The sequence below is a fragment of the Papilio polytes genome, unplaced genomic scaffold (assembly GCF_000836215.1).
Source record: "Papilio polytes unplaced genomic scaffold, Ppol_1.0 DF821956.1, whole genome shotgun sequence".
Classification (NCBI taxonomy): domain Eukaryota; kingdom Metazoa; phylum Arthropoda; class Insecta; order Lepidoptera; family Papilionidae; genus Papilio; species Papilio polytes.
The window spans coordinates 1,846,127-1,860,799 of record NW_013527248.1 but is presented as its reverse complement, the minus strand read 5'-3'; the positions used below and the strand labels follow the sequence as shown (position 1 = coordinate 1,860,799).

At 34.1% G+C, this 14,673-nt stretch overlaps 1 protein-coding gene across 2 annotated transcripts in view; it reads left to right on the top strand.

Moving 5' to 3' along the window:
- The first annotated feature begins 101 nt into the window (after positions 1 to 101).
- LOC106107679 (fibroblast growth factor receptor 3-like) overlaps positions 102 to 14,673 on the top strand; it is a 69,547-nt gene continuing 54,975 nt past the window's right edge. Inside the window, exons 1-5 of one of the 2 annotated variants that reach the window (XM_013288649.1) lie at positions 102 to 156; positions 1,082 to 1,491; positions 8,361 to 8,490; positions 11,316 to 11,410; positions 14,156 to 14,300. In XM_013288649.1, coding sequence (XP_013144103.1) covers positions 1,147 to 1,491; positions 8,361 to 8,490; positions 11,316 to 11,410; positions 14,156 to 14,300 — 715 coding nt within the window. In that variant the 5' untranslated portion in view covers positions 102 to 156; positions 1,082 to 1,146. Of the gene's footprint in view, positions 157 to 1,081; positions 1,492 to 5,084; positions 5,321 to 8,360; positions 8,491 to 11,315; positions 11,411 to 14,155; positions 14,301 to 14,673 lie in introns of those variants that run through there. The other variant, XM_013288650.1, reaches the window with a different exon arrangement.

The following is a 14,673-nucleotide window of genomic DNA, read 5'->3' as shown; positions in this document are numbered from 1 at the left end:
CAGGAACGTTGTAGCTATGGAGCCCGTCAGTTTCCCGGCGGCTCCCGAACGCTACGCATTTCCTTTCCCAAACATACTTTGAAAACGTGAAAAACAATCCTTACGCGAGAAAATACGTCGCGGAAAAATACGTGGCAATTTTCACTGACATTTATCGTGATAGTTTTTCTCTCTTTATTAATAGTGTAAAGTTTTATTTTAATTAGTGTTTATTAGTTTATTTTACTTATGTGCACAAATATAAAGTAAATATTCAATTACAAATACTTCAGATCACAACTACATATTATAAAAACTTCTAATTACTCGTAACAGTAACATTGATTTCTTTAGTTCTATAAGAACTAAATGGGACATTACTATTTTAATAATTTGATTAATTATTATTTCATTCTCTGTATTCTGTTAAGCAAGGTTAAATTCTAAAAAAAATACAATTGTATTTTTTTTAGAATTTTTACAAAAATAACATGACTTACAGAATGCGCGAAGTTTCGCGCATTCTGTAAGTCATGTTATTTTTGTAAACTTTCAAAGAAGTGTTTAGAAATGGTTATCGATTATTTGGTTTATTGTAACATCGGAGATGTTTTTTAAATCACTCTATTACTCCTACAACAATGTTACTTTAAGTAATGTTTCAGAAATCAACATAATTGATGCTTTGATCTACGTTAAAAAGTTTACTTTTTTTGTAAATAAAAACTGTATTGACGTCAAATATTACAAATTAGGAATACGTATTTGAAATTACTTAAATATTTGTAATATGTATGGATAATCCATCGACATCAAAACAACTTCATAAACAAACTACATCCTGTAGGCACTAGGAGTTCATAAATTTGATGAATAATCCCCAAGAAAATCTATGGAGATCGGTTAAGAATGTAAAGTCTAAGTGAGTTTCCACTACACTTGTACAAAAAACATGGTTTTGTCCTTCTTATTTCCTATACAAAAAACAAAGATAACGAAGACATGAGTACGTTAGTGGACACGTGGAAACTGTAATTAAAATGTAAGAAAATTTCTTTTTGTGCTTAAAATATTCTTATCCAATGAGCGATTTTGATTTTAGACTGGAAATAAAGTGAAAACAATTATATAATGTGAAACGAAATAGTGCATTATAATGTGATCATAATGAAGCTATGGCAGTCGGAAGTCTGCTTTTTAATACTGTTAACAGTAAAAAATAACGTTACATCATTAAATCTAAAAGTACAAGAAATGACTGACACAACTACAAACTATGAAGGTTTTTCAGTTGCAAACGCAACTGTTAGTAAATTAAATGATGTTAAGAGTCAAAGAAAAATGTTGATACCAGCGTACGTGCGGTTACAATCAAACAAAATTCCTAGTTCCAAAGAGTTAGATATTACTACAAATGAAGCAAGTACTGAACAATCAAGACATACCAATAGGAATGCTTCTGAAGTGGTTGAAGATATAACTACGCCATCAGTAACATCGGTGACGGAAATTGTAAGTAGCTAAGAATTAAAAATACATTTCATTGTATTCATTACTATAGGATGTTCAGAAATGAATGCTTCATCAAAGAACTTAGTTACTTTCGATGGACTATTTGCATACTGTAACTAAATCAGAGTATAAAGATGATCCTTCTATCGGCACTGTTCCGATTATAAAATCCACATATAGTTATATCGATCGAAGAGTTTTTTTAGTTTGTTAGTTTAGGAAGACCGAAGAAAGTATGGATGGATTGTGTGAAAGAGGATATACTTAAGAAAGGAATGGATTCAGATATGACGGCTGATAGAGATGTATGGAAGAGCAGCACATACTGTGCCGACCCTCCGTAAGGGATAAAAGTAAGTGGATGATGATGATGGTTTGTAAATCGTTGGTGACCGTGACATAGACTCAGTTACTGAAACGCAACGACTAAGCTACGAACATTAGGTATTTGTTAAAGCGATACGTCCGTCCATTGAAAAGATCGTGAAACACCTAATTGACTTTTTTGATGTTTTAAGGTGGTTAATGGGCTCCTATTTAAGATCGCTTCGTAGCGAAATTACGGACGCATAAAGCAGCTATACGTTGCAAAGGATATAATTTTTCTATACATCACCTGTCTAACAAAATTCACTTTGCTCATACTTCCTATTATTAGGAAAGGTGGACTACAATCTGCCTGCTGTATGAAGTTCACTTTTTAATAAAAAACTTTTCTAGTTATATAAGATGGGTCTATAGGGATTTCGCGCACGTCAGTATTTAAACGTAAATTTTATCTGGTATACATTTTTTGACCTCTTCCACTTGGGGTTGCGATATTTCACAAATGTTTTAAGTATCCTTTTGTTGTATTTAGACTTTCCAATGTAGGCTACACTTTAAAGTTGTAATAATATACTCTAATAGAGTAAAAGTACCGTAAGACTTATATCTTTTTTTTTTTCAAAGAGCAAAAGGTTGAGTTACGTTCAATATTTCCCAGCAACTAGTGTAAACATTTTGAATCGCACATGTCAAGTAGTCCGAGAATAGCGCCCGAGGTGTCAGAGTTCGGACCTTGTTTCGCTCGCGTGATACATATCGCATGGCAAGTTTATATTTTCCTGTTGATATTAGTGTTATGAACTTGAACGTGAGAGAAGGTGCGAATGTTGACTTATTTATATTCATGTCGACACGAATAGAACGTTGATCGTTGATTACATATTACTAGCGTTATTTTGCACGTACGAATATGTACTGTACATTTGTAGGAGTGTTAACCGCGCACCGTAATTTCAGTAAGCACGCCATAAAAACAAAACATAATTTACGACCAAACTTGGCTGTGCCTAACACTCGACGTAGAATACGAATTATATCTACATCAATTCTGTACGGTGTATCCCTTTGTGTACATAGGAATTTATATCTATACTATTATAATACAGCGTAAACACACACTTCTTTGTTGCCTAAGATGTCAACAATTATAGCATATTTTTGAATAATTCTTTTTTAAATAAAATGCCTACAATTGCGTCACGCTTTAGGCTATATTATTTAACGCCATTAAACTTAGGGGGTAACTTTTTGGATAAAACCCTAATGTGGGAAAGAGACCATAAGTTGCTGCCAACATCAAGGAAACAAGGTTGTCATCATGTCATGTCATTTTGACATTTGCAATTGAGAATTTGACAAATGTAAAGAAAAATGAAATGCAATCCGCATGAAATTATAAAAAATAAAGTCTTTTGCCATTTTTTTATTTCATACGGACGAAATCGCGTGCAACAGCTAGTACTTACAACTGGGGCATATCAGAACTGTCAATAGATCCTTGTAATATCGACCTTTTCCGTCAGAAATATTGACGTAGTTCTTTCACACGTGTAGTCCAACTGTAGTACCACTTGTTCAGTATATTTGTGTCATGTTTGCGATGTGGTCGTATTACTAAACATACAGACGCACCAATTTAATAACTTAATGATGAGCAATCGACAGTTTCGGGTGTGTTCCGCATTACTATCATAATAACCCAATAATCCATTACTTTATTAATACCAGATATATTACTGTAGATGTGTTTGGTCATGATATCATTTTCTAATGTAATTAGGGGTCAGAAGGCGTCTTTTTCAATACTATTTTGTGGTCCAGATAAGATATCTGGAGGTTATAAATCTATAGTTACTTTGTTACTGTAATTTAAAAATCTTAATATCTAAATTGACTGATTTGAGTCTAGATTTATAGGTACCCAAACTGAGGTTCATTGCCACTTGAATGTACGGCTTGCAAAATCTGATTTTCAGCAAACATTTCTACAGTCGTCGAATCTTATAGTTTTAGGAATTATCAGTAATTTGCAAACTTCCACGCCTTCATATCTTAATCTTTGTTATGACGTAAAGTAGCTTTAGGACAATGATTCTGCATTACTTTTATCAACCTACTTTTATTATTTTTAAAGATTATTTCTGATAGCTTGACGTAATAGGAACATTTTATTAATTGTGATTTTTAATCGCGGGGTGTGTTCCTAAGAATTATTTGTCAGCATCCCTGCAGCTGAACCATCACATCAGCCGAAAAATCCAAATGTTATCGTTACCACCGCGATGGTTGGCATTCAATTACGCGCGTAACTACTTACCTCACACAGCCGCGTTGTGGAATAAATTACTCTCCATTAAAGGCCAGGCATCATATGTTGGTTATCCCTATCCCTATAAAAATAAAAAAAAACACTTACCTATGCTTTGCGGATGTCCATGGGCGTCGCATCAATTAAAATTAGACACCGCTGCATATTTCTTCTACAAAAATGATGGTAATGTCTTTGAATTTATTACTTAGACATGAATGATTACTTCAAAAACTCCAAGAGACTGTTTGTCTGTCTAAAGATTAATAAGACAAAAACGGTTGTACTCGTATTGCTTATTTATAGTAAATCCTCCAATACCTTAATATCTACCACAGTGCCACAGAGCAATGTTTCTATAGCTTTGTCATAAAGTGCACATTACGTTTTATGTTGAAGGTGCCAACTTGTAAACAGCGTAATACTTACAAATGTTAAATCAGACGTTTTATATCTGTTTTATATATCTATTATCACGTCTTCGCTTTGATTAGAGATATCTAAAGTCAGTTACACACGTTTAGAACTGATTAGTTAAAACTCTACGTGTGTACAATTTTAGCTGCCAGTTCAACTGTTCATTTACAGTATTGCCTATGTATAGCTTGTACTGAACAGTTTAACTCTTCGGTTTAAAATGTCAAAACTGGACGTATGTAGCTGGCATTATTACAATTCGAAAATTATTTCAAATACAATCAAAGAAAATTTGAACAAAGGTAGGTTTTTAGATCGCTATCCCGATAATATTACGGTTAAAGAAATGAAAGTATCAATAATGGTTATTTAAAAAAGGATTGAAATTAATTACTAAGTTTAAAAACATGCAGTACTCGTATGTTATCGGTTAATATTTGAAAAATTGGATTATCGCGTCGCGAACAAAGCTAATATCAGTTACGGCTGAAATAGTCACCGAAGCCGCTTATCATAATCACTTATTGATACAAACAATCAATGTCTTCCAACGCGGATGTTTAGTGCAGTTTGTTTTATTCAAAGAAAATATGTGACGCAAGTGTTTTGTTTCTAACATTTATCTAGTTAACTATGGATGTGCTAAGTGTGCGTGTTCTGTGTATATTTCTGTTTCTTATACAATGCAGTGGCGTTTGTTTAAGTTTCGGTTACGAACGAAAGGATGACGGATTCGATGGCTTACGTCACGGTCCACCTAGACCGCCTTTCTTTCACGTAAGTGCAGTTGTCTTAATACGTGATAACATACTCCTTGCGTATCATATATATTTAATAACAACTGAACGTAACCTAATTTATTACTATTTGATTAACTTATTAAAAAGTAACTATTTGATTAATGCAAACTTTATTACGATTATTCTGTCTGAACAAATGAAGTAATCATTCAAGCAATTCAACGTCACGATTATCTATTGTCTAGTTTGAAATAGGTTATTTAATTTTATTGAACACAGTACAATATATACAATTATATTTAAAGTGTCTATCTCACTGACACTCTGAGAGCTAAATAATGTAACGTAACATTAGATGAGGTTAATTTTTTTTACAGTAATTTCGCTCATACTACGTGTGTACAAACTATAAATATAGATTAAAAATTGTAAAGTCATTGCAATTTGTAATCCGTCACTCTCTTAGCTGATACAACTTGCATAACTCATACCTTGACGTAAAACATTCAGCGAAAACTGATTTATTTACAAGTAAAAAACACCAAAAACTCAGCATCCCCAAACAAATAGAGGCGATTTTTCGTATAACACTTGTTTCAAAATAGAATCCCATATATAAAAACATACGTGCCAAGAGCATTAACCTGCCGAGTCAGTAAAAAACAAATCAAGCGCAACAGACTGTACCTCTGTAAGACAACGACCTCAAGAAAATCGGTTTAGCTAAGGTTACTCTAAATCATTATGTTGTCGCCATTGTTTCTTTTTTATAAAAGAAGGTAAAGCATATTTCCCCTTCCTGTATCTCCCCTGAAATACTTCGGGAGAAGAGAGAATATTAGCCTCCACATCAGATGAAACTCGAGTTGAAAAAATTACTTCTACTTGACGTGTGTGTTCTGTCATTCAAACGGTCTCTTGTAAACTAAACTAAAACCCTACTATCAACAAAATTGAAAGTATTTCACTATCAAAATCGTTCAGCACTTAAGATATCTTTAACTTTTCTATTTTTTGCACGAAACGTTATCGGATTAAATCGAATTGCGATAGTAAAATAGTCTGTGAAAAAAATTTCACAACGTTACATATGGGTCGTAAATTTAACAAGCATACAGCATTATCCACTCTGTTAAATACAAACACTTCGATATGTGAGGTAATACATAAAAATGTCGGTCCGGTAAAAGATTTTGCATTCGTAATATTACGATGATGGATTGAACCACATGACTGCAGACGTTTACATTGGGTATATTTATTGTCTACATTATCGGAGATGTGCGCTACACGCGCAATATTTAACGAGATTTTGATCGAATACTGAACACCTTTCTGCCTCTCTTTGTAAACCTTGACTTAAGCTAGAATCGGCAAAGTAACTTATGCAAAAATTCTACGGCATTTATTTTTAAATGAATTAGAATATCGATTACTAGCTGTTACTTGTGACTTCGTCCGCGTGATATTTAAAAATAAGAAAAAACGTAGCCTATGTTACTCACAGATAAATTACCTTTTTAAGTTTACTCACAGATAAATTACCAGTAGTTTTTGAGTTTTTTCAATACATACAAAAATACAAATCTTTTCTCTCCATAATATTAAGTTGATTTGTAATCTGCAGGTGCGAAACTTGTGTTGGAATGTTTTTATTTAGTTACTTTCGAATTTAATATTTTCATATTTAGAATTTTATACATTACTGCGACGGTCCGGTAAAGAAATTCAAAGATATGAGTGAAGTCAACCCACAGTGCAGCGATTAACTTAACCTAATACCCTATATTAGGGTTAGTTTTGAGCCCTTCAGACAAACCTGAGACAAACATTGTTATCGGTGTTTTCTAAAGATAATTAAAGGGATAATTTTAATAAATGTTATACAATGAAATCCGACTGTTATTTTACATATTCCATGAATATTGCCAGCTGTTATTAGACAAGTTGCGTCACCGTACCGTTGTAAATCTGACGTGTGATGTGTTTGCTTTGGATCGCGCTTTCGCTGATCGCATATGGTAATTAAATCTTCTATTAATGTAATATTTCTCTCGTCTGTGGACAATGATCCGCGAACTGAATCATTCACTAAACTGAATTTGTTTCGATGTTCTATTGAAGAAGTAATAAAAGTTAATATATTGTTTAAAGTATTATTAATAAAACTTATTTTGATTAGGACATTCTTTAAAGTAGAGCCGTTATATGATTTGACGACCCGATTGAACTATCGTTAGATAAAAACTTTCTTGTCTGGGGGACTATAATACTTCATACTTATCTTACTAGTATTATAAATGCGAAAGTTTAGATGGATGGATATTTGTCATAGTTTCTAGCCTAAACCGCTGAAAGGATTTCGATGAAATTTGGTATATATGTAGGATAAGGAGGTTGTAAGAGGTTATAAAGAGGTTAAATATGTTTCTTTTTAATATGTTTTCTTTTTAATTGGTTTCGAATTTTATATTTTGACGTTCGTTTAAAATTAGTTTTAAGTTGGGAGTCGGAGAAAAAAGAGGAACGACGATGTAATAAGATGTTTTTTTTGTAAAATGGTGTAAATATTAAAAACAGCGATAGTTAACGAGTTTATTTTTATTTGATCGAGCCACAACCCCACATATATATATATAGAGGATAGTGTGGAACAACCCATAGGGTACTCGCATTTGTTTTTTTAATTCCGCGCGGACAGAGTCGCGGGCGAAAGCTAGTAATATATATTTTAAAACGTAATTCTAAGATGTAATTCCCAATTTAAATTCTAAACAACCAAATCCAGTGATAGTTATTTCTGTACTAGTTTTTTCATGCGACTCCGTCAGCGGGGCATTAAAAAAAACAAAAGTAAGTTGACTATGTGTTCTTCCAGACTATCCTCTAAGTGTATGCCAAATTTTATCGTGATCCGTTCAGCAGTTTAGGCTAGAAACTCTAACAAACATCCGTCTAAACGTTCGCAATTATTACATTAGGACCAATTTTTTTTTAACCCAAACTGTACTTTTGAAAAGATTATTAAAATAAGTGGATTATAGGATCATATTTATGACATATTACTTTAATTCCAGGACCCTGGTATGACGCAGCTTCATGCAGTACAGCACGCTGCGCTGCCGCTAGGTGTTGAGGTACATCCTCTGCCCCTAGAAGGAGCAGATCATGAGCTTCAGCTCAACGTGACATGGCTACCAAGCATTGGTAATGTTAACTTCTTTCTTTTAAACAGTATCTCAATAATAGATCAAAGATTTCAGTATTAAAACGTCACTGGCTGATGGTTGGAAAATTATTCATAAGTTAGCTTTTGCCCATGACTTTGTCAGCGTGAAATTAGAAAGAAACTTAGTAAGTAGACTATGTGTTATTTCAAACTATGTTCTACATCTGTGCCAAATTTCAGTCACAAACTCTAACAAATATCCACATAACTTTCGAATTTATAATAAATAACTTGTTTTTTTTTTGCGATTTTTTGTATTTACCTATATTCTATGTTATTGGTATTTCCACATTTTGAAGGTACCGTTGCTTTGTTCTGACAGGAAATGTTTGGGAATCATCGCTGTTTGTTATGCGAACAATCTAATAACATTTCTAATGCGTCAAACTGTAGACAATGTATTTATTGTTCCATTTCATTCACCTATCTTATCTTTAAAGTTATTGTTAACGACTTATACAAAAAGGAATGTGTTTTTGAATTCCAGAGGAGGGTTAAGACATTGTAGTATTCCGTTAGATTTAGAGCGGGCGCATTGTTGATCGTCGATTGTTTCGCAGCCAATTCAACTGTTTAGTTGCACAACTAAAAATCGAGTAACTATTGTGCGCACCCACAAGTTCACTGGTATCAAAGCAAGATTAAACAGTTTTGCGATAGTTTAGTTTTAGGTGTTCACACGCTCTATTTTATTTTAATTTTTCAGGTATTAAGAGTAAATTCGAGTTATATTCTGTACTTACATAATCGAACTTGCTGAATTCACAAAAAACACATTTTAATATGACTTTCAAAATGCTTATTTCTTTGAAAACTTTGAGTATTTTAGAAATTAAGAGATATCCTTTATTCAGTAGTTCGGGAATCCCTAACACAGGGCACACAGTTTCAAATCACTCTACGGATTCCTAACGATTTTTATCAAACCCACGGATGTTTGTGCGATATTTTTTCTTATAAACGCAGCAGTCGAACGCTCGATCTAGTCAATTTTAAAGGTGGGTGTGAAATAATTTCACTGTACGATAAATAAACGGACGCTATCGTATTGAATACATGTTCAGATTACCAATCATCATCATCACCAGCTCACTAAAAGAATCTAACGAGGTGCTCGGAGCTTACCCTAAGCCATAGTCAACCACGATGCACTGCGGGATGAATACACATATCTTTGAATATCTTCGCCGATATATGCATCAAGATGTTTTCCTTCACCGTAAGAACGTCGGGTAATTTATGTACATATGAAATTTCGAAAAATAACATTGGTAACATGGCGGGATTCGAACCCAAGAGTTGTAGATTACAAGTCAATTTAAACCCCTGAGCCACCAACGCTCAATCAGATTATCTATGACTTTGTGAAATGATACTTTCATAATGGGTTCTAATTTTAATAATTAAAAACATAAGACGGAAATGGAGAAGGGTGTTAAGAAAATATACTTTCATACACCATGTGCTATGGTGAAAATTTTTCACGTTTCGTTTCACTTAAGACACTAAGGTCAGATTTTGGTTTTTATTGCTTTGTTATACAGACTGAGATTTTTTTTTATAACATAAGGTGGCAAACGAGCAAGCGGCCTCTAGGAATCCACCGAAATGGAAAGCGACCGCCGCCCATAAACATCCGCAATTGCAGATGCGTTGCCTAGCCTTAATTGTCGGAGGAGGAGACGCACATAGAGAGAACATTTCCCATTCGTATGCATCTCCTCCACCGTCTAATTCGCTTTTCCTTCCCATCCTTTCCTCTTAAGAAAAGGGTGGAAATGGAAAGGGACTAAAATTAGGCCTCCGGTACCACACTCATCAGACGAAATGTGAAATTGCTTCCACTTCACGCCTGTTATCTGTGTGGTCCTGGATTTGCACCGGGCAAGCCGGCCCATTCGTGTGAAGATGTTAAAGCGGGCTGTACCACTGATTTAAGGGAAATGTAAATTGCTTTGCTCATCTGTTGAAAAAAAGATACTTTAAATAGTTGAAATCAACAGGAAATCCTTTCCAAGATTAATGTACAGCTTTGATATGAAACTGTCATATCCGGTGATTAAATGCAAACGTAAACGTCATGTTTTAATTGCGAAGAAAGTTTTTATCGTCATGCATTTACACTGCGGAAAACATGTTTAAAACATAGCTTTATACTTTTCAATGAGAATAAAAAGGATGTCTATATATCCATCTATTGGTATTTGATTCTTTTCATGGTAGATTCAACCTCACGTTCAATCTTTTACAGTGGTAGGCAGAGAGTATTTATTTTTAAACTCTACCACAAGTCGATTCATTCAATATACCCACGCGTTCATTCGATGTTTACGTTCCATCGATATACAAGTTCTTTCACATATTTGCGTATTGGCTTAAATTAAAGTGAGATAGCGTTTACCGATGACCCTGACTAAAGTTTTCAACGTTATGCCTAGCTCTACAATCTATCTTTAATGCGACATCCATTCTTGATTTCATAATTTATTTCTATTTTATTTTTTAAAGAATAATCTCGAAATCTTTATTTAAAAAGCGACTTTTAAGAATAAGTGGTCTAAAAGTCTCCTATTAATAAATTGTATCATAATTAGGTTTTAAGTATAGAAAAATTTCGTAATGCAACCTACACGGCGAAGCAATTCAAAGATATGTGTTAACCGGCACTTGGCCAGCGTGGTTAACTATGGCCTAGTCACCCTAAGTTAGAGTAGACTTCGAGCCCCTTAGTGGGGGATAGTGAGCTGGTGATGATGATGATGATGATGATGATGAAAATGGGAAATCTTTTTTTTTGCGTCAGGTCCACCAGCATCAGACTACTCTCTGGAGGTGCGCAGCGTGACCAATACTGTGGACTGCATGACGCCAATGTGTTACGAATATAACATTCCAGGGGTAAGTATAAGGGTGTGTTTCCATTGTAGAAAAATGTATTGATATTCTCATTTTCTTCAAAAAGTAGAGACAATAAAAAGACAACTTACAAAAATGTTACGCTAACTGTTGCCAACCCACAACTTGTTTGTTTATAAAAACGTAATAACCAACGTTATGCGGTATGTTACACGGCGAACATTTATTGCGAACTACGCACTAATTTATATCAATGCTCGCTGTGTAACATGTTATATTACACCGCGTATCGTCGGTTATAAAAATAATTCAAGTAATTATAAATAGCTTATGTAAGCTATTTATTATCTACTAGCTGTTACTCGCGACTTCGCGTCTGAAATTTAAAAAAAAAAAAACATAGCCTATTTTACTCACTGATAACATAGTAGTTTTTAAGTTATTACAATACATACAAAAAATACAAATCTTTCCGCTATATAATATTAGTATAGATTATTAAAAAAAAATCTTCTTTGGTTGATGGTCCCTTATAATATGTGGTTTTTCACGTAATAAAGGAACAAACAGTTTCCTCTTATAGATTACATTTATTCTGAAATTTCCGACGTACGCTGTACTAATTACGTTAAGTAAATACAGAAGTCTCTCCAATTAAGTTGAATAAACTTAAATAACAAGAAAGAAGTTTACCAATTCCAAATGTTATTACAACTTAGCAAAGTTTGAATAACATTTAATTTACTTTAGTTAAGAATATTCAATTACGGTATTGAGGAAAATTTTCTGTAACTCTATGTTGAAATTTGAAATATAAATTAACATAGGGAAACATTAATTTCAATTTCTTACAAAATTATTTAATAGCTCAGACCTAGTAGTTTCATATTCGAGTATCCAATGGACAGTGTAAGCTTACTTTATCCAGTAATCCAGCGCTGGAATAATATAAACTGGACGTAAACCAATACTTTACTGATCGTTCGTATATTTAATCACTTTCTTTTTACATCATCATCATCAAAAAATATGATTTTTTTTGTGGTAGTGCCCGTTTTAACATCTTAGCACGAATGGGCCGGCACGCCCGGTGTAATACCACGACCACACAGAAGACAGGCGTGAAATGGAAGCAATTCCGTGTTTCGTCTGATGAGTGTGGTGCCGTAGGCCTAATTTAAGTCCCTTTTTCTTTACCACCCTTTTCTTAAAAGGAGAGGATGGGAAGGGGAAGTGGATTTGACTGTAGAGGAGATGCACAGGAAGGGGATATATCCAGTTTATGTGCGTCTCCTCCTCCGTTGTATAAGGGTAGGGCAACGCATCTGTAATTGCGGAAGTCTATGGGCAGCGGTCGCTTCGCCATTTTGGCGGATTCATGTGGCCGTTTGCTCGTTTTCCACCATACGTTATAAAAAAAAATTACGTAATACATTAACTGTACTGTTATGCGTTTACTGCTTAAAAATTGATTCAAAAACATTTTCAGTGATGGCAATATCTTTCTGTCTCTTTCTACAATCGAAATCACATGTAGACTCTACCATTGTTATATCTACCGTGAAGATAATGTTTTTATTATTCTTTTAACAAAAGAATTCGTATCACGTCACGGTATAGTAAAATATTCAATAAAAATTGTGAAGAAAACAACTGGATGCCGATATTGATTTGGCGGGAGGCCAAAACAAATTATAAATCTATATAGAACCTAATTATGAAGTTCCCGATGTGAAACGGCTTCGATAAAACTTTGCTTTCGCTGTTAACAAGATTTACTTCTGAAAGCGAAATCATATACACGATAAAGGACCTGTCCCACCACTGGCTGATAGAGCTCAGATAATAAAATGACGTCACTGTCAGATAAGGGAACAAAATCCGATATACCCATCACATATTTTTCACGTTCGATTGTTATTAGATAACTAGCTGTTCCCGTACGGCTTCATCCGCATGAAATTATGAGAATTTTATTTTATAGTTTACATTTGTCAAATTATCAATAGTAAATGTCAAAATGACATGACATGACAAACCTTGGCAATCTTACTATCTTGATTTTGGCAGCAACTTATGGTCTCTTTCTCACATTATGATTTTTATCCAAATTATTTACCCCCTAAGTTAATGGCGTGAAAAAATATAGTCTAAAGCGTGACGTAAGTGTAGGGGCTTTTTATAAATCAAAGAATTATTCAAAAATATGCTGTAATTGCTGACATCTTTGGCAACAAATAAGTGTGTGTTTACGCTTTATTGTAATAGTATAGATTTACCATTTGGTGAGACTGGCCCTAAGTTTTTTTACATATTTCATTTAAACGTAGTCTTTTGACTATTAATATAACTTGTAGAGTCCGCAGTAATGTGTTTTGCACTAATGGGTTAGATCACCCTGTTAATACCACGGGCATACAGGAGACAGGCGTGAAGTGGAAGAAATTAAGCATTTCGTCTAATCATCTAATTTTGGTCCTCTTCCCTTTCTACGATATATGTATAAGGAAGGGGAGGGGAAATGATTTTAACGGTGGCAAGACGCATAGGTAGAAGAAATATACTTTTTTGTGCGAGCCCTCTGTGTTTTAACGATTGAAAATCCAGATGTCTGTAGGCAGGGATCGCTTCGCTATTTTGGCGAATTGTGGTACCTCTATGTTGAAAATAAAAGCTTATATTAAGCAATTAACTATTAAGCAAACTTTTCCTAACTTATTCTTCTTGTGAAAAAAATGTTCTGCTATTGTTGTCCCGTAGTTAGTTATACTTGTATGTGTTACCTAGGAGTCTAGATGGTGGGTAGTGCCTCCCCAGCCGAGTCCTGTAGCGGAGGGTTGCGCGGTGCGGCCGGGCTGCGCGTACGCAGTCAAACTCATCGCACACCCGTGGGATGGGCACACGTCCGCCAACGTTAATGTTGAACTAGAAGGTGTTGTACAATTCACACTTTATACCGGCTCGTATAAAAGCTCGTATAGTTTGTCTAAAAATAAAGATAACCTTCATATTATATATGGATGATTGTTTTGACAATTCATTACGTTATTCAACGTTAAATCGATAATGAGAACAAAGTGTGAAAGTTAATAAATATTTATTACTAAAACGGTTGTGCATAATCTACAAGTAAGTAGAATTTGTTAATATTATAGTCATAAATATAGCTATTTTCACTATAACAACTGTTCCTTAGTTTAATTAATAAGTGTGCTTAGATGTTTCTTTTTATTAGATCGATTATCGATAGTTCATAGTTGTTCGCTATGCGATCATGTCCGTCACTATGATGCCAGACTATTAAG